Source organism: Moschus berezovskii, chromosome 10 (assembly GCF_049115385.1).
Source record: "Moschus berezovskii isolate FMDL1 chromosome 10, NW_MosBer_1.0, whole genome shotgun sequence".
In the NCBI taxonomy this organism is placed as follows: Eukaryota; Metazoa; Chordata; class Mammalia; order Artiodactyla; family Moschidae; genus Moschus; species Moschus berezovskii.
The window spans coordinates 109,419,421-109,443,523 of record NC_142469.1 but is presented as its reverse complement, the minus strand read 5'-3'; the positions used below and the strand labels follow the sequence as shown (position 1 = coordinate 109,443,523).

Sequence of the window (24,103 nt, the reverse complement as noted above, 5' to 3'; positions counted from 1 at the left end):
AATATTTAATTTTATTTTTATTTTATTTTTGGCTGCACTGGGTCTTTCTTGCTGCACGGGCTTTCTCTACTTGCAACAAGCAGGGGCTACTCTTCACTGTGGTGTGCAGGCTTCTTACTGCAGCACCTTCTCCTGCTGCAGAGCACAGACTCCAGACCTGAGGGCTTAAAGAAGTGAACACGGACTCCAGATTTGAGGGCTTAATAGTTGCAACCTGCTGGCTTGCTTACTCTGCGTCATGTGGCATATTCCCAGTCCAGGGATTGAACCAGGGATCGTCCCCTGCATCACAAGCCATATCCTAAACCACTGGACCACCAGGGAAGCCCAGCAATAAAGTAATTCGTCTACTGTTTTTCAGACACACTGCTTTTGCACACTCAACAGACTGCAGCTTGGTGTAAACTTAAATTCCACACGCACTGGGAAACCAAAAACTTGACGTGACTTGATTTACTGCAACACTCATTGCCGTCGTCTGGAACTAAAGCTGTAATACCTCTGAAGCGTGTCCTCCTCCACACACACAACACGAAGGCAGACAGAGCTAGGGAATCGAGCTGCGCTGTGTCAAGTGTGCCCGCCGTCACCACATGCACAGGTTCACCCTGCGCTCCAGCACCAAGGGTCCACTCGGGCCTCAAGACAACTGTGGGCAGGCACGTGGCTTGGCTGCGCCCACCGCCCGGGTGGAAGATTGGGGTAACGAGGGGCTCAGGGCTCATCTGGCCCTGCTGCTGACTGCCCTGCTTCGTGGCACCGACACAGGACAGATGGAGCCCCAGGCGCACATGGAACCGGAGGGAAGACAGCACCAGGGAGGGCGAGTGGGAACCGCAACACCAGGTGAGCAGAGGCACCCTGGGCGGCTGTGCCACGCCTAGCTCTGACCCCACGTCACCACCGACCGCATCCCTCCAAGCCCTGGGTCCCGACCTTCCAGAAGCGCACTAGGTGTGTGCACACGGGGTGGCCTGACACACGGCAACACACAAGAAGCACAAGGCCCACTGGCACGCAGGGAGAGCAGACGCCTGGGCTGGGAAGGTGACCCACCTCTCTGGCAGAGAGGCTCCAGGAACTCCTGCAGGCCACTGGGGACGCTCCTGACGACGTCGCAGGAGTAGCCGTCCTCGGGCAGGAGGAAGGGCAGCTGCAGGTCGGGGTCCTCCTCCAGGCGCACCTCCCGCCCGTCGCTGCGCGCCAGCTCGTCCGCTGTGTTCTCAGCCACAGCCACCACGTTCTCGATCAGGTCCTGCTCAGAGACAGACGCAGGCTCGGGAGATGCTCGGCGAGCAGTGTGGCTGACCAGTGATGACCAGACTCGCTTGGTCACGCGGGGTGTGGCCACACACACGTGGGCGCCTCAGAGGGAAGCCAGTTCATCCCCAGCTCAGACTGGCCTGGGGAGCAACTGAGCACCAGCACGGCACAGACTCGCACTGTCTGCGCTAAAGACGCTATTAATTTGTGTATAAGCATCTGCAGTTCCAAATAGAAATTGTTTGATCACAAGAAAATAAGTCTTTTTCTTTTTCAAAAATAATTTTGTTCTTGCACATTTTTTAAACATCTAGTTGCTAACAACCTTATTTTTTACTTAATGACAGGAAAAAGTTTACAATGTTAAATATTAAAAAAATCCATATTCCCAGGTTATGTAGAGGTTGTTGCCTTATGATGGGTTAACAGGTGATTTCTGCTTAAGAACTTCCAGTTACTAGATAATGTATATACAGGACAGTTCACAGAGTGAACACTCCCTCCTCACCCCAGGTAGGGGACAGAACCACACCCCAGAGAAGCTGCCCTCCCTGCCCTGTCTCAAAGTCACCGCCACCAGGCTTCTCCCTGGGTCCTCCCGTGTCTGTGGGTCCAGAAGGTGGACCACAGCTCTACGCGCCCACAGGGCAGTGCGGTCACAGCCCCCTCCCAAAATGCAGCCACGTCAGGTCCCCTTTCAGGATTGTGACCCAGTCTGCCTGGGGACAGTTAGTGGGTTCCGGGTTTTGGGGATTTGGCCCCCGCCTTCTCACTGGAGGTGAAGCCATCCGTGGGATCAGGTCCCCCGCACAGTCGACTCTCAAGACGCCTGCGTCCAGCTGCTGTTAACGCAGGGCTGTGCTCAGGCAGAGTCTCACGAAGAGCCGGCTGCACCGCGCACTGTTCTCTCTGCTCTCTTCTCCTCTGGAGAGATCTCTAGATGGCACACTCTTCTCTGCATGAGGATCTGACTTCCCCAGGCAGGTGCCTCAGCACAGCTCTGGGAGGCAGCCCCCAGGGGAGGCACTGCCCTGCTGCTGGCAGCCGACGTGAGAGGCCCTTGGGTCTTGGGTCACAGCACTGAGCCCCAAACTCAGGATGAGGGCAACTTCCTCACTCCCCACCCTGGCTTTCCAAGAACCGTGTTCCCCGAATTAAATCCTCGTCTACTTAAAATGCTTATGTGGTTTCTATTTCTTGCACGGAACCCTAACTCCTACAGATGTCAACAGCAAAAGTGGCGTTGTAAGATGACTAAGGAAACGCCCACTGTTTTTTCCTTTTCACCGCACAGACATGATGCAGGGCGACTGGTGCCCCACTTACCGCAGGGACGAAAGGCTCGTCGGGCGCACAGTGGTAATTCTGCAGTAAGGCTTGGAGCTGCAGTGAATTTAACTTGAAACAGGTGCTGTTTATATTTGGAATGTCATCAGGTGCGTACTTATCCATCGTAAGCAAAGTGGTTGCCTATGAACAAGCAACAGAAAAACCATGATTTAAAAGCATTTCATAAATATTCCCCTTTATGTAATATTTGTGAAACTGAAGTAACTTGCTCATCTGACTTTAAAACGCAGGGTGTTTGTAAGAAAACACATTCCCATTCACATTACCTATATGCGTCAAGTTGAACTCAAAGCACCATCTAGTTAAAGGTGTTAGATAACCTCATGTGCGTGCTCCATAGTCAGTCATGTCTGATTCTTTGTGACTCACTGGACTGTAGCCCGCCAGGCTCCTCTGTCCATGGAATTCCCCAGGCAAGAATACTGGAGTGGGTTGCCATTTCCTTCTCCAGGGGATCTTCTTTTATTAAAATTGTATGTATAATAAAACCCAATAATTTATGTGCAGAAAGCATTTAAAAAGCCTTAGAAACTTTAAACACTTATATAACCATTCAGATTACCATTACTAAGGTCTGAATAAAATAACATTGTAATGAACTTTCTAATAACGCTGATTCAATCAAAGTAAAAGGGCAGAAATCTCTGCACTGTATCTCTTTAAGAGATTGAGAAAAAAATACAAAATTACACACTTTAACAGGTTATAGATAGGCCTTTTCCTAACCGCGCAGCAGCAGGGTCTAGTCTCCAGGTGCCAGGAAGCCCCAGGGCGGGTGCGGCCGCGAGGACCAGGCCCCTGCATGCCCCATGCACCTCTGCGGCCCCTGCCCTCTCCCTGGCGCTGTGCTGAGCTTCTGGGGGTGCTCGCAGCCCTCGTTCTTTCATCTGGGTTTCCGCTCTGGGTTTCTGCTTTGGGGACGCCGTGCCTGCAGTCCTGACTCTGCGTCCCCCCAGCAAGGCAGCTGACTGACAGCTCTATGCTGGTTTCAGATGCACAGCAGAAGGATCCAGTCACACACACACGAGTCCATTCTGTTTCAAATTCTGTCGTCACTTAGGCTAGTCCAGGACACTAAGCAGTATTCCCTGTGCTATACAGGAGGTCCTTGTTGGTTATCCATTTTACTCTTCGTATTTTTAAAGCGCCAGCTATCGTCCATTTAAAACCAGAGTTTGTCTCAGTGTACACAGCTTTACGACACGCGCCTCACCGTCCCAGGTTTTTATTCTGCTGATCACCACCTGTCAGGGGCTGTACTGTGTCTCTGAAGTTCACACCGTGAAACCCCAACCCTCAGGGGGTAAACCCTGGGTAAACTTCAGACTGTGACCTCATCTGAGAGCAGGAATCAAGTTAACCAAGGTCATTGGGTCTGGGGTCCCTATGAAGGGCAGAGGCTGGGGCCGAGATGAGGCCTGGGAGAGGCCTCCTGGAGGCCGAGGCGCAGGCAGGATACTGGAGCCCAGCGGCGGCAGCAGAAGACTCAGGAGCGACAGGCGCGCTCTCCGTCTGGGAACCAGCATGCCCGGACTTCAGTCTCAGACTTCCGGCCTCCAGGACAACACGCCTCTTTCGTTTAAGCTACCAGACTGCTGTACCTCGTGAGAGCGGCCCAGGCAGACCAGCACACCACTGCCTCATCCTCAGTGCACATGAAGAACCCAGGGAGAGGCCGAGACGCCCCGGGAGAGCCACAGACGCTGGGGACCAGGCGGCCACGAGGTCCGCCCCACCTACCTGCACGATCCGGCTCAGGTGGCAGTCAGCCGCCAGCTCCAGGCCCTGCTTCTCGGCCCAGGCCTCCACGTGCCCGAGCTGCTGGCGGAGGATGGCGCCCCAGTAGTGGGAGCAGAGTCCCGACTCAGGGTCGGTCACCAGCCGGTTGAACAGCCACATGTTGATGAAGTGGAAGAGCTGGGAGAAGAGCTGGATGGTCAGCGCGGCGTTAACCCGGCAGCGACGCAGCAGGGACATGGCGCCCGTGAGCGTGTGCAGCACGTCGTCTGTGAGGGGAGAGGGCTCGTGGTCAGCACCCGCCACCCCCCGCTCGACACCTGCCCGTCCAGCCCCACGCCGGTGTCCACCGCAGCGACTGAGAGCCCCAGCAGGGCCCCCAAGGAGAGCTGCGCCTGTATGGAACACAAGGGGGTCCGCCACACCAGCACACGCCCCGCCCCTCAGACCACTGACACTGAAGCAAGCGCCCCTCAGACCGTGGACGCTAGAACGACCACGGCTCAGACTGCGGACACTGAAACGACCACCCCTCACACCGCGAATATTAAAATGAAGGTAAATGAAGGTAAACGCAGAGGTGGGAAGGAGGGGCTGAAGCAGAAAGAGAAAGGCCTAACCTATTTTTGGTCTCTGTAGACTGTCCTCTTCGGGGTCGTCCAGAAAGGCGGGCATGTAATTATTCAGCTCTGACTGAAGACAGTGAACCAGGTACCTGAAAAACACTGAAGCTTTAATAACCTCAGCATGACGCCCTGCTACTATCACACACGTAAAACAATCTGTACTGTTTAGAAATATTTTCCATGTACAACATCTATGTAATATTTTCCTCTCAGGATTCATACCTAACTGAACTCAATTTATTAAACCAACACATTCTGCATGTAGCTATTTATGTTTCAGTTGTGCTCACGTACTAGTAAGGTAATGCTCAAAATCCTTCCAGCTAGGCTTCAGTAGTACGTGTACTGGGAACTTCCAGATGTACAAGCTGGGTTTAGAAAAAGGCAGAGGAACCAAAGATCAAATTGCCAACATCCATTCAATCACAGAGAAAGCAAGGGAATCCCAGAAAAACATCTACTTCTGCTTTATTGACTATGAGATAATCTTTGTGTGAAACACAATGAACTGTGGGAAATTCTTATGCAATGGGAATACCAGACTACCTTACTTGTATGTGAGTCAAGAAGCAACAGTTAGAACCGGACATGGAAAAACAGACTGGTTCCAAATTGGGAAAGGAGTACATCAAGGCTGTATACTGTCACCCTGCTTATTTAATTTCTATGCAGAGTATATCATGTGACATGCTGGACTGGATGAAGCACAAGATTGCCAGGAGGAATATCAATAACCTCGGATACGCAGATGACACCACCCTTATGGCAGAAAGCGAAGAGGAACTAAAGAGCCTCTTGATAAGAGTGAAAGAGGAAAGTGAAAAAGCTAGCTTGAAAATCAACATTTAAAAACTAAGATATCTCAAGAGGGAGGGGACACATGTACACTTATGGCTAATTCATGATGATTTATGGCAGAAATTGAATCATAAAGCAATTATCCTTCAATTAAAAATAAAGTGGAAAAAAAAAACAAAAGCAAAAAACAAGTAACATCATGGTATCCAGTCTCGGACTTCAAAATCACTGTGAAAGGTTACTGCAGCCATGAAATTAGAAGACACTTCCCCTTGGAAGCAAAGCTATGACAAACCTAGACAGCATGTTAAAAGGCAGAGACATTACTTTGCAGACAAAGGTCCGTATAGGCAAAGCTAAGGTTTACCAGCTGTCATGTATGGATGTGAGAGTTGGACAATAAAGAAGGCTGAGCACTGAAGAATTGATGCTTTTGAACTGCAGTGTTGGTCAAGACTCTTTGAGAGTCCCTTGGACAGCAAGGAGATCCAACCAGTCAATCCTAAAGGAAATTAGTCCTGAATATTGATTGGAAGGACTGACGCTAAAGCTGAAACTCCAATACTTTGGCCACCTGATGCGAAGAGCCAATTCACTGGAAAAGGCCCTGATGCTAGGAAAGACTGAGGGCAGGAGGAGGAGGGGTGGCAGAGGACCAATGGCTGGACGGCATCACCGACTCAATGGACATGAGGCGTCTGAGCAAGCTCGAGCAGGCAGTGAAGGGCAGGGCGTCCTGGCGCGCTGCAGTCCATGGGGTGGCAACAAGTCAGACGTGACTTAGCGACTGAACAACATTTACACTTCTCGGTATCTGTCTTCAGTTAGGGTGAACAAAAATCTTTAAAATGAGTTCTGAAAATTCAAAGACAAAGCATGACTGAAGTCTTTACAGAACATGGGTTCTTACTTAAAGGCCATCTGCACCAAGTGTGCCAGGACGTCCTGTGCGTCCAGTGTGATCCGACTGAGGTCTCGGTCCTGCTTGATGAAGTTGAGCAGCTCGGACGCGTTGGCCATCCAGAAGGCAAGGGCCCCTGCAATGTTCTTCTGTTTCTGCAGACAGAAGACAGCTCCGTAAGCAGCCACAGGACAGACGAACAGCACAAACGCAAGGAATGCTCCTGAAAAGCTGCCAAAGATAGACCAGTACCTCCCCATTCTCACCAGGGTACTCAGCACAGATACCAGATACTTGCAGAGGAATTTGGGTGCAGCAATGGGCAGTAAGCCCCACTGCAACTTCTCGGGACTCAGGTACAGACACATGGCTCTAGTGAGCAATAATTTATGGCATCAGCGGGGAAAGGAGCCGTCAATACTACAACACCGAATTGGAGACTGCACTTTATCTGGTAATCTGTGACGCACACACACATGTATCCATGGTTACCCACCGCCACCCTGATACTCGAAGTCACTGGCGTGGACACCAAGCAACTTGGTATCAAGTACTGATCTATCGCGTCATCTCCCGACCACATGAGCAGGCCAGGCAACCTCAGATGAGATCCAAAGAATAGGAACCAAGGATAAACAACAAAGAGGAGAAACAGAACTTTTGTCATTTCATATCCACACTGAAGTGCATTAAGCAAAAGTTATGAAATGCTGATAAAGGTTGCACAGTCAAAAAAGGATTTTAGTACTGCATGTTCCAGCTGCTGAATGAGTGTTATGAGCCTCAGTCCAGTTGTTTTGTACTTTGACATGGAAGCAGCATGAGAAACTCAGCTAAGCCAACACAGCTAGGATTGGCTCCCAGCAGTATGTCCTACCTGATCAACCTGGTCTACTTCCTGGAGAAAAACAGACGAGGGGAAATCAAGCAGAACGAGAGAAAGAAACTCGTAAACAGTCATGATCGTTAAAAAAAATCAAAACACTAACATGAAGGCACGACATGACGGCACGACATTTAGTTATGCTATTCCACGTTACACACTCCGTGTGGCTGCGAGGAGCTCGGGAAATCTAGGGCATAAAGGGTGGGCTCCCTACTCTTAACGTCGGCACAAAAACTAAGGGAATTCCTAGACTGTGTCTGTATAGAAGACGTTGCAATGAACAAATGAATACACCGATCTCTTTGAAAGATTTACAAAGAACAGGCTTCCTAACGTCTCTGAGCGACACTGTGTGTTTGAGACTACCTAAAGGTACCTGACTTCACAGTCTATTCCCCTGGACCAGCTAATAAGGATGAAGACACAGGAAAGACCAACAAAAACAGTAAGAGTTGAAAACTCTAAAATGGCTCAAAAACTTGTATTATTTCTATACTACAAAGGAGCAAATTGCTTTTTGCAAGTAGGTTTCTTATAAACTAAAGATTTTTAATTATTCCAAAATTCCTCCCTAAAAATTCAAGATTCTTTCAATCACACACTGAACCTAAATCTTAAGTGTGAAAGCCTTAATAATATGATTTCACTGCCAGTTCCAGTAAGAAAACCCCATCAGAAGGGTCTGCTGATGGGAGTTTCATAATCTGAAATCCAAGCACGAGGGAGACAGACGGCAGCTCTGAACAACAGCTGAAAAGGAAATCCACATTTGTGTATAAAATAACACGATAGTGCCCAAACAGAACGAGCTTCCTTTTCATCTACTTCCTCCCTCAGGGGAAGACTCTTAAACTCCTCAGAGTCACAGGCTAACCACTCACACAGGAGAAACCTTTTTTTGAAAATGTTAAAAAAGCCTTCTATGAAAGTTCTGAGGGGATGAAAAGATTAGCTTGCCTCCAAGTATCCTGACAGGAAAAAAGCAACCAAATCATCTAATCGTGTCACTTAAGATCACCTACCTAGAGTGTCACAGCTGAATAATGCTGACAAGTGGTTTAGGAAAACTTTTTTAGAAGTCTGTAAATTTACTTTTAATGACTTTAAAGATTAAATCTCCAAGTTACCTCTTAAGTGTGAAAGACTGCTATGCCAATTTTATCAACTATAGGCAAACAGTAATAAAGGAAACAAACCATTCTACCAAGAGACTATGCTCATTTCCTGAAATTTGAAAACTGGTTTATGGAAGAAGTTGAGCCTGATTTTCATCGTGAGTGAGAAATGTCATCACATCCACAATACCTACGCCCCTGATGGGAAACCCAGAGGCCGACTACCAGCAGCCTGGTGAGGCCATCATCAAAGAGTGAGTCCTTTTTTAGAGCAACTGAAAGATTCTGCAGGTGGTCGTCAGGGACCTGTGGGGCGGGTGATGTAGAGAACTGCTTGGTGGGCGAGGGGTCTTGTCAGGAGGGACGGGGACCCCGCGTGGGTGAGGGGTCCGTCGGGAGGGACGGGGACCCCGTGGAGCCAAGCACAGGCACCCGTACAGCACTGAGGGCCCTGAATGCAACCCGGCTACTCAATTTATAACGGTTCATTTTAGAGACATGAATTATTTTTTAATTCGCAATGCCCTCTCATACCTAGTGTAATTTTAAGGGTCTTTTTCATGCTCATTATGTGACCACACGCAAACTTTCTCTTCCCTTAAATTTTGTAGGAAAGAAAACAAAAGGTTTGCACTCCAACTTTAAAGCTATACGATTTCGAATCCTGCTTATATAACTTTCGCTTTAGAGAAAACATTATTCAGATAAATTCAAGCACATAAGCAAATCTGAAATGTTAAAAAAAAAACAACTGACTTAGTTGATTTAAGTTATTGCCACGGTCACGGGCTGGTGCGGCCCTGTAAGTCGGCGCTTACCTGGATCACCCCTTCCATCATGCTCACCATCTTGTTGACAATGGCCATGACTTTGTGCGTGCGTTCCGCGGGGCTGACGTCGGGTCTGTACTGGCTGGACAATACATACCGACACGCCATGTATAACACGTATGTGGGCGACAACTTAAAATGGACGGTGGAGCTATTAGTGTAATTTATAATGGCAGATAAAAATGAATCTTCAGCTGTGAAAAGATTCCAAAAAAGAAAAAAAAAAACACATGAAAACTCAGATGAAGAAAAATGAAACAAGAAAAAATTCACTACCAGTAGAATCTGAAATTACTCACAACTTTCCCTGAATTCAATGCTTGCAGGCAGAATCAGATCAGGCCCAGGAGCATCCTGAGTTCTGAAAGAGCAAAGTGGCCATCTCTTAAAACCAAGTCCCTTTAGCTAACAGCACCCCAACAAACAGTGCGGATTCTGCAACAATTTTTTAAAAGTCAGTACTGCATACAGAGTCTTGGCTCATTTTCACGTGGAGCCTATTCCAATATGCAGGTCATCCCAGCCCGGCTGCTCACAGGTCAGCTCCTGAGTAGCTGCTTCTGACCTTGATGAAGACGCCCTGCACTGCAGACGGCTGCCACGGTGGCTCGAGAAACAGTGAAAGACACCACTGGGAGAAAGAAAGTCCAAACCTCTCTGAGCCTGAAACTGAGCTCTCACATGAGAGGGAAAAACGCCCTGACAGCCGGACACCGCCTGCCTCTCCTGATGAAGTCAGACGGGCGGTCCCCGCCAGTCCGGCCCGCGGCCGCGCTAGGCCAGCACCTGTCCAGGCGCACAGCGACGGCACCTCAGGGTGACTGAGGCAGCAGGGCTACGGGCCGGCTCGGAGAACCGCAGCAACTCCAGCAACAGTCTCGTCCCGCCATGCTCGCCTTCTCCACACACCAAAGACGAGTCAGGGGAAGACACAACAGGAATCCATTCAAGCTACTGCAGACGGCAACAGTAAAAACAAAAACCTTCTTTTCACCAAATTACAGGCTTCCGAATTTATTACCCAGTCTATAATTTATTAATTTGGACTTAACGCCACACTTTAGGTATAAAAATGCTCTTAGAATATAATTCAAAAGCTCAATTATTTTTAATATGTCTTTCTTACACTGCCATGTTTGTAAACATCTAGAACTGTAGACAAAGTGGTTATTTACCAATTTTTTAATGCTTTATCACTTCAACAAATCTAATAAAAATAAAGAACTTAATCTCACTGAAAAATTTAAAAAATATGTCAGTGATACTTTAAAAATTATTCCCATCATTCAAAAAAACTTCTTCCTTGACTCAAATTAGTATTTAATCATTCATCGATTAAGCCTCTCAGATTTTATGACTAAACCAGTGAAGAAAACTGCAGATGCGAAAAACAAGAGATTGAAAATGGGAAGAACCACGTTTCCATTACTGTCTTCATATCAACAAAATAACATAGATCTATATCTCAAGTAAAAATTTAATAAGTCTTGGCAAAACAAATGACCTTGCAAAAAATTTAATTAAGATATATGCTTATAGAAAAAATAATTTCTGACAATCATCACGTGGTTATTTTGACGCCTATTATAATACTACATTTATTCATCAATTGTGTATACTTATTAATTTTTCATATCCTGAAGACATTATGCCCATCAATCTTCCACTGTCCCATCTCAGTTATTTGCTTCTTCAAATACCTGTGGGCTAAGAGCCACTATACATACATCTTGATCACCTTATAAGCAGACGGAGGTACTCCGCACAGTACTAACTCACCATCCCGAACATCTGACTCTAGAACACACTACCAAAAACAAGCATGGACACAGAAAGTAGACTACTCATTATTATAGCGCAATATAATTCATACTGTAATAAAAAATTCACAAAAAAATACTGAATAATAACCAAAAGAAGACAATAAAAACGAGGTAAAAACATGAGGTTCCCATGAGTCTACAGATTTAATTACTGGGATGAATGTCATTAAAATCTTAGGAGGCACAGTGCCCTCTGCTGCAAGACGTCAGAACTGCACCTGCAACTTGCTCAACTGGTCCCTGAGCAGCACTGGCTAACGCCCTGGTTACTGGATCTACACTGGGATGGTCCGAAGGGCTCCATCAACAATCTGAGGTCCACTACTGATGGTGATGGTCAGAGTCACACGACGTTCCCTACTTCCATCTCAGCACCGAACCAAACCATCTGCCCTCCCACACCAAAATATGCTACGAGTCACAGGGAAACAGAACTCTGACTTATTAAGGTGACATATACTTAAAAATCTTAAGAAAAGGAAGTAAGAAAAGCTCCAAGCTCTCTGTTCAAAGGATCTAACCAAGAACAACACCCGCAGAAGAAATGACATCCCGTTGGTCAGAGTGACTGGAGCAGGAGAAAGGGCAGGTGGGCGCTCTATGACGGTATCTTAAGCCTGAGCTCTTCTAGATACGGGTAAAATGACTCGGTTCATCTAAATATAAAAATTACCAAATGATTAAAATCCTCTGAAAATTCCCTTTCTCCTGTTTTTACAGAGTAGTTAGCATATTTAACATAGCAACATTTTAATTCAGACTGTCTCCTATTTCACCTATACACGGTCGAGGTATAAAGTGAGGGATATGACTGTCGATGAAGCATTTTCTTTTTTAACTCGGTGACATGAAAAGGAAATAGCCGTAAGGTTCTGCCAACATCCCGGAGGCGTCAGCTGGACCTCGAGAGTGGACCCCTGGCCCAGCCCCCCCGTACCCCCGGGCACCCAGGGCCGGGCCCCACCTGCTGTCCTGCCGGCGGTAGTCCCGCTGCTGCTCCACACGGACCATCGGCTTCACCGTCCCTCGCTCGGCCGTGCTGGGGGCGGACGGCGTCCTGTCGCTGTCCAGCCTGGCGGCGCTCTGAGCAGGGGAAACACCGGCGCTTAGACAGAGCACATACCCGGTGTCGCAGGGGACGTGGGCAGGGGACGTGGGCAGGGGCCGGGGACGGCACAGACCCGGAGGGGCCACAGCCACGCACTCAAGAGCCCATGTCCCAGGCAGAGAGCAAGAACGCGGCTCCGAACCAGCTGCTGGGGCGTGGGCAGAGAGGGCCCTGCGGCATCTGGACCCCTCGCGCTTCTCAGGTCAGGACACAGCAGAAAGCGCACACGCGTGGTGTGAAGAGGCAGGTCTCTGTTTACTTGTGAGTTGTAAGAAAGGATGTGCAAGCTCACTCACGACCGCGCAAAACCCAACAAAGAACTCAGTGCAGAAACCGGCTCACATCCTGCCCTTAATCGACACAAGGAAAGGACACCCACACAGCAACCCACGTGGGGCACAGAAACCTCTCCGAGCAGTGCCCACTGTCAGCAGCCTGCGGCTGGTGGGGATGGCGACCGATGCTCAGAGAACCGTCAGAACAGACCAATACATTCAGGTGCAAAGTTCATTGCAGCAAAAATCTCTGCAAGCCTTCTCACTGCACCCCTCCCTGTAGAAACTGAGCGCAGGCGCTGAGCCGGCCAAGCAGAGATTTACACCGTGCAGAACGTATCTCCCCACACCTCGTATCGCCCCCAAATGAGGCTACGCAGCCCGCTTTGGAAAGGCACTTCTCCGCATGTTGTAAACAGCGTGTAGTATGATTTGTATGTTGCAGAAAGTGACAGGGAAGTGGAGAGACCCAGCTACCCCGTGCCCAAGCCACCAGCCCACCCACCCCAGGGAGCAGCACAAGACAGTGACTGCAGAGAAAGAACCACCTGCTGTCTCAGGCCCTGGGCGGGGCCGGGGGGGGCTCTCCCCGGTGGTGGGCCGCTACCCAGAGCAAGCACGGTGCAGGCGAGGAGGGTCCCGGCAAGCGCGGTGCCCGCGGACAGGAGGGGATGGCCGGGAGCTGGGACCAAGCTGAGGTCACAAGAGCAGCAGCTGTGGCCTCTGGGGTGGCCTGATCTGAGCGAGGAGTCTGGTCCTGGAGGACAAGTCTGGGACACACCACTGGAGAGGAACCTACACCAGCCCCTGGCCTCTGCGGCTGTTCCCACGGCCCACGAGTGACGAGAGCGGGCAGGATACCCGCACACAGGCCCCGCACAGCCTGCACCATGCGTGCCTGCCACCCACCACGCTAACGCGGTCCTATCGCTGATGGACAAGCACCCACCTTGCTCGCTGGTAAGGCCGTTCCACTGTGAACGTCTCCTCCTAAATCAAAAGTTGTCTCCTGAACAATTCTGTTGAGATAAAACAAGAAAGCCACAGAATTAATAGCTCTCAAATGATCAGAGGCAGTCTCTTCTTAATAGTACAAATTGTTAAATATCCCAGTGTTCAAAGATCTTCAGGAAATCACTTTACTATCAGAATATGAATCTAACGAAAAAAAGAAAAACCTAAACTAACTTTATGAACTGTTTTTTCCAACATATACTGAACACTCTCAAGATCAGAGTTTTTAAAACTAGGAACACAAAATTGAAAAGAAGCATAAAGAAAAAAAGGAGCTCTTCCACTGTGCGAGTTTCTTAATTTTCCAGTGTAACATGGACCCATTTGCACTGCATTCTGGGTATGTGAACAATTCAAAGTGACTCTATCATGACTTGATGGCAGAGCTCACGATGGAATGGTGCTGAGGGATGCAGAGGAGATGAACACACGGGTCCCTCGACACAGTACCAGACGGATCACCCCACACACATCATCAGCACCAACCGTGATGTCCCGGGGGGGCCCCACCACCAAGGCTTTGAAGACAGACACCCCAAGACTGCAGCTAAGCACACACACACACCGTGCATCCTGTGACGAACCAGAGTAAGAACAGCAAACGAAGCCTGAGTGTAAATGAATGAAACAGGGACAGCAGAAAAGATCATAAAAGACGGTTCTTTTAAAAGGGAAGCACAACAAACCTTCAGCCAGACTGACCAAGAGAGAAAGGGCGAGGACTCAAGTTAACTGGAAATGAAAGGAAAGACACTACTGCACACCACAGACACGTCAGAGCCCCCACCGTGAGCGACGACGCGCCAGCTGGACACCCCGGAGGAGACGGAGAGATTCCTAGAAGCAGAGCCTTGTGAGGCTAAAGCAGGAAGAGATAGAAGATCTGAACAGATTAATCACTGGAAAGCAGAGTGAATCGGTAATCAAAGGCCTCCCAACAAACTAAAGTCCAGGACCAGAGGGCTTCACTGGTGAGTTCTGCCAAACACTGAAAGGAGGTAACACAAACGCTCAAACTACTCCAAAACACAGAAGAGGGTGGGGGACACTTTCAAACCATTTTATGAGCCATCATCACCCTGATGCCAAAAACAAGACAGGGACACCACAAGAAAAGAGACTTTCAAGTCAACATTCCCACTGAGCACAGATGCAAACATTTCAACAAAACATCAGCAAACCCAATTTAACAATACAGTAAGACGCTCATTCACCAGGACAACGGTGACTGATCCCAGCAAGGCCAGATGGCTCAGCGCTCACAAGTCAACCCACGTGGTAACAAAATCCACATTAACAAAAAGGAAGGGTAAAACCACATGATCGTTTCCACACACACAGAACACGATTCGACAAAATGCAACAGCCATGTGTGGGGCTCGCCTGGTGGCCCAGTGGTGAAGAGGCTGCCTTCCAATGTACGCGGCGTGGGTTCAATTCCTGGTCGGGGAAGTAAGACTGACCCCCACATGCCGCGAGGCAACTAAGCCATGTGTCACAACTAGAGAGGCCCCTGTGCGCGGCAACAGAGACCTGCAGAGCCGGAACAAAGCTGTTTCTACACTAGTAACAACATCAGAGGGATTAGGAAAAGAACTCCAATTTACAATTGCATCAGAAAGAATACAACACCTAAATCTAACCAAGGAAGTAAAAAACAAATACACTGAAAACTTCAAGACATTCATGACAGAAATGGAAGAAGACGCAAATAAATGGAAGATACTAGATATTTTGTGTTCACAGACTGGAGCGATCAACATGGCTAAAATCTCCATTCTACCCAATGTAAGACCAGAAACTATAAAACTGAGAGGAAAACATAGGCAGGACACTCTGACATAAATCACAGCAAGATCCTCTGTGACTCATGTCTCAGAGGAATGGAAATAAAAACAAAAATAAACAAGCAGGACCTAATTAAACTTAAAAGTTTTGCACAGCAAAGAAAACTATAAACAAAATGAAAAGATAACCCTCAGAGTGGGAGAAAATAATAGAAAATGAAACAGCTGACCAAGGATTAATCTCCAAAATATACTAGCGGCTCGTGCAGCTCTATACCAGGAAAAAAAAAAAAAACAATCAAAAAGTGGATGGACAGACATTTCTCCAATGAAGACACACAGATGGCTATTAAACACATGAAAAGATGCTCAACCTCACTCATTATTAGAGAAATGCATATCAAAACTACAAAGAGGTATCATCTCACATGGTTAGAATATCTAGGCCATCTTCAAAAAATCTACCAACAATAAATGCTGGAGAGGGAGTGAAGGAAAGAACCCTTCTGCACTGTTGGTGGGAATGTAAACTGATGGAGATTCCTTAAAACTAGGAATAAAACTACCACATGATCTAACAATCCCACTACTGAGCATATTCCCTGAGGAAATCAACACTGAAAGGGACACACATGCGCCCCAACGCTCATCAATGCACTGCTTACAACAGCTGGGACAGGGAATCAACCCAGCTGCCACAGACAGACGAACAAAGCGGCTGCGGCACCCATCCACACTGGAGTATTACTCAGCCATAAAAGGGGTGCATTTTGAGTCAGTGCTAATGACGTAGATGAAGCTAGAGCCTACTATTCAGAGTGGAGTTGTAAGTCAAAACACAGTGTATTAAAACACATATACACAGAATCCAGAAAGACGGTGCTGATGAACCTACGTGCAGGGCAGCAGCGGAGACGCAGACAGAGAACAGACCTGTGGGCGCAGGAGGGGAGGGGAGAGCGGGGCGAGCTGAGAGCAGCACGGAAACACGTCCACTACCAAAGATGAGACGCACAGATGGTGGGACCCCGCCGTGTCAATCAGGGAGCTCAAGCCCGCTGTGACAGCGAGGCGGTGTGTGGGGGAGGCTCCGCGGAGCGGACGCGCACACCCACGGCTCATTCACACTCATGCGCAGCAGAGACCAACACAGCATTGCAAAGCGACTATCCTTCCGCTAAAGGCAAATTCTCAAAATCTTATTAACGGTGATAACAAAGGAACCAGGGTCACAGATCCACGCACACGGTGGTTACCAGAGGCAGGGGGTCTGTGCGTGGAGCGAGGGGTAACGCGAAGCGCAGTAGCCAGAGTCCAGTGGCCATTAAGAGAGCAATCCTGCATGTTCTCACCACGAGAAAAGAGCTCCTGTAACTGATGGCGAGGGGCAGCACCCTCATTTCCTGTGACCATTTCATGTACATGCAAACCCTAAATCACTGCGCCTCACACCTGAACTAGCATGGGAATAGCTCATTTTAAAAGTACACGTAGATGTGTGTAAAAAACAAAACACAAGTTACTCACCTAGAAGTTTATGTAACAGTTCAATGTTAGAACAGTACTAATTTTTATAAAAGTGAGAAGTCCGGTCTATTTATGGACGTGCATATAAGTACTGGTAAAATCCACTACTAAGCAGTTTTCACTAGTTTCGAAGGAGAAAGATACTAGAGATGGAGTTTCACAGAGGCACCACCCCGACAAAGTCTCGGCTCACCCGGAGACGTGACTAGACTAGACACCGCAGCCCCGCAAAGCAGGACGCTCTGCAGCAAAGCAGCAGCAGCAGGCCAGGTTCTCAGACGCACATCCCAGCACGACCGACAGACTGACTGTGACGGGGGCACAGACTGTTGTGACAGTGACGCTACAACCACCGCCGTCGGAAGAGACGCAGCACAAAGCCGAGAGGCCCGCCCAGCTGCAGACAGAGGCGGGGCCCCCGCGAGGAGCTGCCAGGAGACAACATGGGAGACTGAAGGCCCAGGGGGCTCCAGGGCGCCTGCGCCGCCTGCGGCCCGGGCCTGCAACACCACCAGGCAGGCTACCTGCCGGCCCGAGACCCACGCCCACCAGCCTGAACACCGGCAGTGAAGCCGTGGGCCAGCACACTTGCTAACAACAGTTACTATCAGAGAGGGAGGCCCGCAGACAGTAAGCGTTTCCTTTCCTGCCACAGGCCCATGTTGCAGGTCGTCCACTAGGTGGAGCCACAACACTTTTAAATTCCTTGAAAAAAAGACCACATTTTATCACCAGGAACAGAAAAGGTACACAGGTCGCAACAAAATCCAACAAAAACCTAGATGTCTAGATTCAGAACACTGTAACTCAAAGTATGGCTTTAAAGTATCAGCTAAAAGACAAAATTTTAAAAGAATTTAGAAAACCAGCCACAACTTCCAATTCCAAGAGGTGGTCAAGACCTTCCTTTCTCCTTCTCTGAAACCAACCCAAACCCAATCTGAACCAGAGATGGTGAATTTTTAATTTTTAGATATTAAAAGACAACGAAACACACAGTCCATGGCTGATTCGCATCTGTCCCGGAACAATCCCGCCCTCCAGAGCTCTCCCAGGCACGTATGCTCTTACCCAGACTTGTGTCTGGGGCCCTTCACGGTCAGGCCCCCGTCCACGGATCTCTTGGGGAGCGTGTGGTCCTGGCTGGGGTCCACAAACTTGAACACATGGGATGCCCCAAACTGCACCTTCACCCCGCTCTGCAGCATCGTGGTCTCCGAGATGAGCTGCCCGTCCACGTAGGTCTCAGCGTCCATGCTTCTCGGTGTGACCGTGACCACCCCATCCATGTTCGTGAGGTCACAGTGATGGGGCTGAATGCCTGAACCAAACAACTGGGAAGGAAGGAAAATCTAAGGAACTTACATTAAGTACAGAACATTTAAAACTGAATTTTAAGACTCTGGAGTCCCCCTTTCATGATAAATATAACCTAATAAACCGGATTTTTGGTGGTTTCAGGGAACTTCCCTCAATAGTAAAAAGGTAATAAATCCTGTCAAAATAACTATTTGATTTTTAGCTTACAGGAGCTTGACACAAGGTGCGCTGTAACTGCACCAACAAGCAGACGGCCACCCAGTGTGCTTATGAGACGATAACGGACCCATCTGGATGCACTGCTGGAGCGCAACGCTCTGGGAAGGATGGAGAAGGACATGGGTCCTCGGTCCCACGGCTCCACAGCTGAGAAATGAGGGCACAGAGGGCGCGCAGCCTGCCGAGCTTGGCCCCAGGAGGCGAGGGCCGAACGTCCTCACTCACAGACACCTGGGGCCTGGCCCAGTCCAGCCCGAGCGCTGCGCCGAGTGGGTGCGGTACCTGCCTCCCACTGCGTGTGGGCCCCGGGGACGCGCCTGCTCGTGTAGTCTCCTGAAGCACCCTATAAAAGCAGCCCCGTGTCCCGGAGAAAAGTGAGCAGGCCAGGGCCCTGGGGCAGCTGAAGGACTGATGCTCACGCCGCAGCCGGGAGCATGCGCCGACAGTCAAGCTGCTTGCTACGGCCCATCCCGGGACTGCCAACCGCCTGCCGCCTGCGCACCTGGATGGAGCTGTCGTCGAACTTCTCGGTCCCCACCTCCGTGACGCTGAGCTGAAGGCGGTAGAGCTTTGGCTTGTCTCTAGAGTCAGAACCGTCTGCGGGAGGAGAACAGGCTTCACTGCTAGTCAAATCACAAGACTCTAGCCATGTGACTTGAAAAAACAAGAAAACAGGCGATCTTTGAAAAGACATAACCACTCTCAGTTCTCACGGTTTCTTTTCAAAGAACTCCCCAGGTTTACATCCTGCAATTTAACTGGATACACAAAATGTAAATGAAGACATGAACTTACAACTCTCTGCTCATTACACTGCAAGGCACTAACACCAACGTTCCTACCAAGCTTTCTTACTGCGTGAAAGACGCTTCCCGGCCACATGGTCCTGGACCCATCCGGTCCTGAATGAAGACCAGGGAGGAGACGGGGCGCCTCCAGCCTGGCTGTTGCCCTGCGAGCCCAGCACACCGCCCGCGGGGAAATGCGAGCCTTCTCCCGGATCCAGGGGCAGACCTGGGGAGGCAGCCCCACGCCACCCCCCGGCCACCACTGCGCTGAGTCCCAGCAGGAACTGCGGTGAGGCATCCACCTCCATGGAGCGCAGCTGGGGAGGAGCACAAACGGAGACTGGAGCTCCTGTGCCATTTTAAACTTCTCAGAACCGCGGAGACGTTCCTGCTGGCTGTGCATGAACTTCTCTGACCTGATGGGGTAGCCTGGGGAGCGGGGAGGAGGGGAAGGGGGGCCACATGCGCTGAGACCCCTGCCCACTGAGGCCCGGACACTCACCCCCACATGCCAGCTGGCGCAGGCCACTATGACCCCAGCCCCGGCGCACAGGCGGGGACAGGCCTCAGCCCCGACACGGCCGCATCAGGACGCGGCCCTGGGCTGGACAGCAGCCTCACGGGTCCCCACCGCACCGGAGGCTCGCTGACCTCAGACCCACTCACAGAGGGGTCGGGGACAGGCACACCAGGTCACACACAGGATGGTCCCAACTCTCACAGACCACAACAGCGGGAACACGGGCATGCACGCCATCAGGACGGTTGCTACCCTGTGAGTGCACAAAGTAGCAGATGATGGCAGGGTTCCTGTCTGCGAGCTACCGCAGCGATCCTGAGATCGGAGGAGAGGAGACCCAGCCGGCCCCACGGACTTCGCCTCAAACAGACCCCACACAGGGCAACCCGGCCGGAGGCGACCGCAGCGGAAGCCTCGTCTGAGCCACTGTTTCTCCTCCAAGTGCTGACCCAGAACGGGGCGTTCGTCGTGTGGGGCCTTCCTGGATGGGCCAGTTCCATCTCACCTGCCGGGGGCGTGTTACTGCTGCCTTTCAACACCTCGGGCAGCCCTGGGGTCAGCCCTTCCTCACCCCCCACCCCTGAGCTCCCCCGCAGAAGGGCATCTAAAACAGTCTCTACACCTAGCACTCAGCACGGAGCATGGTCCACAGAATGCATCCCGTAAAGACGGGACCAGTTAACAGTGAGTAGCTGCTAACTAAACACGAAGAGAATGAAACAGTGCCATACGGCCACTCAGAATCACACTGATGAGTCACAAAGAAGCAAAAGCAGCAAAGCAGTGACCAAGGACAACTGTCTCAACTACAATGTTAAAAAAAAACGGGAATATGAAAATGTGTTTAGCGGTGATAGAAAAATGCACAGCTGCTTTCATCTGAAATTCTGAATGCTTCAGAAGGGCATCTTGTGAGCTAATAACCTGATAACACAAACTTTTTTACATCGACATTTACAGCCACAGATTTAGACACATAACAAGAAAGGAAGCACTACAGACCTGCCCATCCTCTCTGTTCTGACTGCTTCCTAGTCGCAGAGACCTGCCAACAGGCGAGCAGAAGCCCCTCCTTTCTCACTGCCCCCCAGGAATAACACAAGAGAGAGACGCCTTTACAGGTGTGTCCTGAGAACCCGAAACACTCCACAGTTGCCGGAGACAGAATGGAGCCCAGGGGCCATGGGGAGGCAAGGAGTGTGCAAGTAGCCAGCTTCTCCTCGTGGGTCTGTGCCCCTCCTCGGCAAAAGCAGTCATCCCAGGGGCCAGACACACTACCACTGCTGCATAACACAAACCCTTCCATGGTCCCCTTCTGTAAACAGGGATTCTGTAAACACTGCTTCTGCCTGGAGGGCAGGAGCACCCTTCTCCCTTCAAGCTACAGCAGCTCTGGCGTGGCCCAAAGGTGGAGGTAAGTCCTCCTGAGGAGCCCAACCCCACACACCAGTGCTTCTCTCAGAGGTTTTCAAAGTTTTTTTTTTTAATTTTGCACTTTTGCCTTAAAAATATGTGTTGTTGTTCAGTTGCGTCTGACTCTTTGCAACCCCATGGACTGTGGCACGCCAGGCTTCCCTGTCCTTCACCATCTCCTGGAGTTTGCTCAAACTCATGTTTATCGAATCAAATAGGTATGCAACACAATCATATGGTTCAAAATTCAAAAGGCACAAAAAGTCCAGGTGAAACATCCCTGCCTGCACCTGGAAGCAAACCTGCAGCATCTACCTTCAGCGGATGGAACAACCTGATGCCCAGCTTCTTCCTTCTCCGGAGCTCACACGCCTGTCAGAGACCCACTCAGGGCCACTGAACGAGCTGCACAAAACCCAGTCAGACGTCCAGCACCTGACTAGCTGGTGTTTCCTCTGAAATTCACCCTGGATTTCATTGGCCAACTCCATCACACACCTCCACCACTATGCACGCCGCCCTGCACGTTGGTCTGCTGCGGTTCTTCAGCGCCCTCAGCTGTGACAGCAAACACCAGAGACCACTCTGAACGCAGCCTGAGCGCGAGTCCAAGGGCGCCTGCACTCAGCTGACAGCAGTCCACACAGCCAGCTCTGCCTCTGCCCCTGACCGCCGCCTCCAGGCGGCCGGCTGGACAGAGGGGCTGGGGTCCTGCAGGGACCTGCAGAGTCCTGAGGGACTCGCGCACCTAAGGGGAGCTGACTGGGAGTACAGCCCAGGCGCCGTGCTGGACGCCGGAGATGCACAGTGAGGAAGCGGATGATGGTCATGTGCCTAGAGAGCTCGCGCTTCAACATACCAAGAGAACGACAGGCGAGCAGAAGAAATGTGAATAAGAAACCATCAATAAATGTGAATCTTACTGAAACATGACTATCAAGGGAATATTTTTACTAATTCTATTAGGAAAAAAAATCCAAAAAACTAAGTCTCCTCAAATAGAACTAGCATAAAAACTAAAAACACTTTAGTTAAGTTGATGACTACATCACACGTATTTTTGGTACATGGCAGGTGAGAACAGAAACGTACTTCTCTCTGTTGTTCCATTACTTTACAGCACGAAATTAAACAACACAGGAAGACATTAGAGTCCTTTTCAGGAAAAAAGTAACACCTGAAACGTGTCTAAGACGCTAGCTATGTATTATATGAAAACAGGTGATAAATACTGGGCTGGGTCTCTGGGTTGGGAAGATCCCCTGGAGGAGGGCACGGCAGCCCCCTCCAGTACTCTTGCCTGGAGAGTCCCATGGACGGAGGAGCCTGGAGGCTGCAGTCCAGGGGGTCCCGCAGAGTGGGACTCCACTGAGGGACGAGGCGTAGCACACGCACAGGTGATGGGCGCCACTTGTTTCTATTTTTCTTCAAAAAATGAACAAAACCCCCAACTCCAAGTTTGGCTAGTATCTGATGAAAACCGGTATGATCAGTTCGCACAAAGTTCAACAAACCAATATAAGATGCTATTAGCTTTCTATATAACAACGCGTTTGACTGCTACATTCGACATGCAAAAAAATGACATTTAAAACGTAAACACAGACCAAAGAAATGATTCCACGTACTATTTAATACAGACTCTCCTGCACAAAATCTGAGACGCAAACCCCAAGTAAGAAAGCACAGCTCTGCTGACAAGAGGTACGTTTCAGCCAGGAGAACAAGGACGGCCCTAAGACACCCTGCATCCGGTCCGGACAGCACTGGGAGCCCACCAGGTGTGAGTGGCGCCTGCTGCCTGGCGGGCTCCTCCTCCGCAGCCTCCCGGGGCGTCACACACGCAGCCCTCCCCACGCTCCGTGCCCCGCCTCTCAGGCCAGGCTCTGTCTCTCTGGGCCTGGGTCTCAGGCTGCCTGCTCCCCATCCGAATCCTCCTCCCCCACCTCGCCCCCTCTTCGTGATTGTCTTGGGGGAGAAGGGAGTCGAACGTCAAGAAAACCGCTCTCTCCCTTCTTCACTCCAAATCCTCACTTATCCTGAACAAAGGAACTGGAAATTTCTGCAAAACAAGCTTCTCTGAAATGAATTCTAGATATGGAACAATTACTAGATACATATAAAATGAAAGGACATTAAACTCTTAGGAAATGTTATTTATATTAATTGAAACATGAACACATCACACATGGGTCAGTCCACATCATTCTGCCCGTGAGGCGGTTAGTGCTCTAGTTAAGAAAGTAGTAGGAAGCATAGCATTACCTTCAGAAGTGTGATAGCCGTAGCAGGCAAAGTGGTTCCTTCTCCCTGGGGTCGGAGACATGCACGGCACCCAGGTGAAGGCAGCAGCAGGACAGAGGCCATGCAGAAGGCGTGGGGAGAGACAGGAGAGGGTGAGCTGCAGGGGTGACTGTCGTGGGAAAAGCACATCACCCGAGCCCGGGGCGCGGACACGACAGCCGTGCTCCACACAGCACGAGTATGAGAGACCTAGGCCCACGGTCAGGAAGACGCTGAGACAACAGGTGAGCACCCAAGGCGGGCAGCGGTCAGCCCAGCATAGGGAGACCCCACCCTGCCCGGAGCAGCCGATCGCGTCCTCCCAGAGTAACATGGCTCGCTGCCCCCGACCGACCCTCCAAAAGACAGTGGAAGTGTCCACCCGCATTTCAGAAGCCTGGACAACACCTGCAGGCCTCAGCTCCCCCGGCCCCCACCAAGGACACGTGCTGGCTGACACGCGGCGATGCAGTCCTCACCCCCAATCTCCAGCACCCACCGGTAGGTGGCAAACACCCTA

General features: G+C 50.1%; 1 protein-coding gene across 21 annotated transcripts in view; it reads right to left on the bottom strand.

Annotated features, from left to right (window-relative positions):
* The window catches only part of AFDN (afadin, adherens junction formation factor), a 113,367-nt gene that overhangs the window by 34,513 nt on the left and 54,751 nt on the right, over positions 1-24,103 (bottom strand). For 14 of the 21 annotated variants that reach the window (XM_055433273.2, XM_055433279.2, XM_088840900.1 and 11 more), the window contains exons 9-20: positions 19,082-19,176; positions 18,112-18,374; positions 13,662-13,731; positions 12,294-12,412; positions 9,806-9,867; positions 9,495-9,700; positions 7,553-7,573; positions 6,685-6,830; positions 4,971-5,065; positions 4,354-4,619; positions 2,590-2,733; positions 1,057-1,255 (exon numbers count right to left, since the gene is read on the bottom strand). In XM_055433273.2, coding sequence (XP_055289248.2) covers positions 1,057-1,255; positions 2,590-2,733; positions 4,354-4,619; positions 4,971-5,065; positions 6,685-6,830; positions 7,553-7,573; positions 9,495-9,700; positions 9,806-9,867; positions 12,294-12,412; positions 13,662-13,731; positions 18,112-18,374; positions 19,082-19,176 — 1,686 coding nt within the window. The remainder of the gene's footprint in view (positions 1-1,056; positions 1,256-2,589; positions 2,734-4,353; positions 4,620-4,970; positions 5,066-6,684; positions 6,831-7,552; positions 7,574-9,494; positions 9,701-9,805; positions 9,868-12,293; positions 12,413-13,661; positions 13,732-18,111; positions 18,375-19,081; positions 19,177-24,103) is intronic. The other 7 variants (XM_055433274.2, XM_055433272.2, XM_055433286.2 and 4 more) reach the window with 1 other exon arrangement.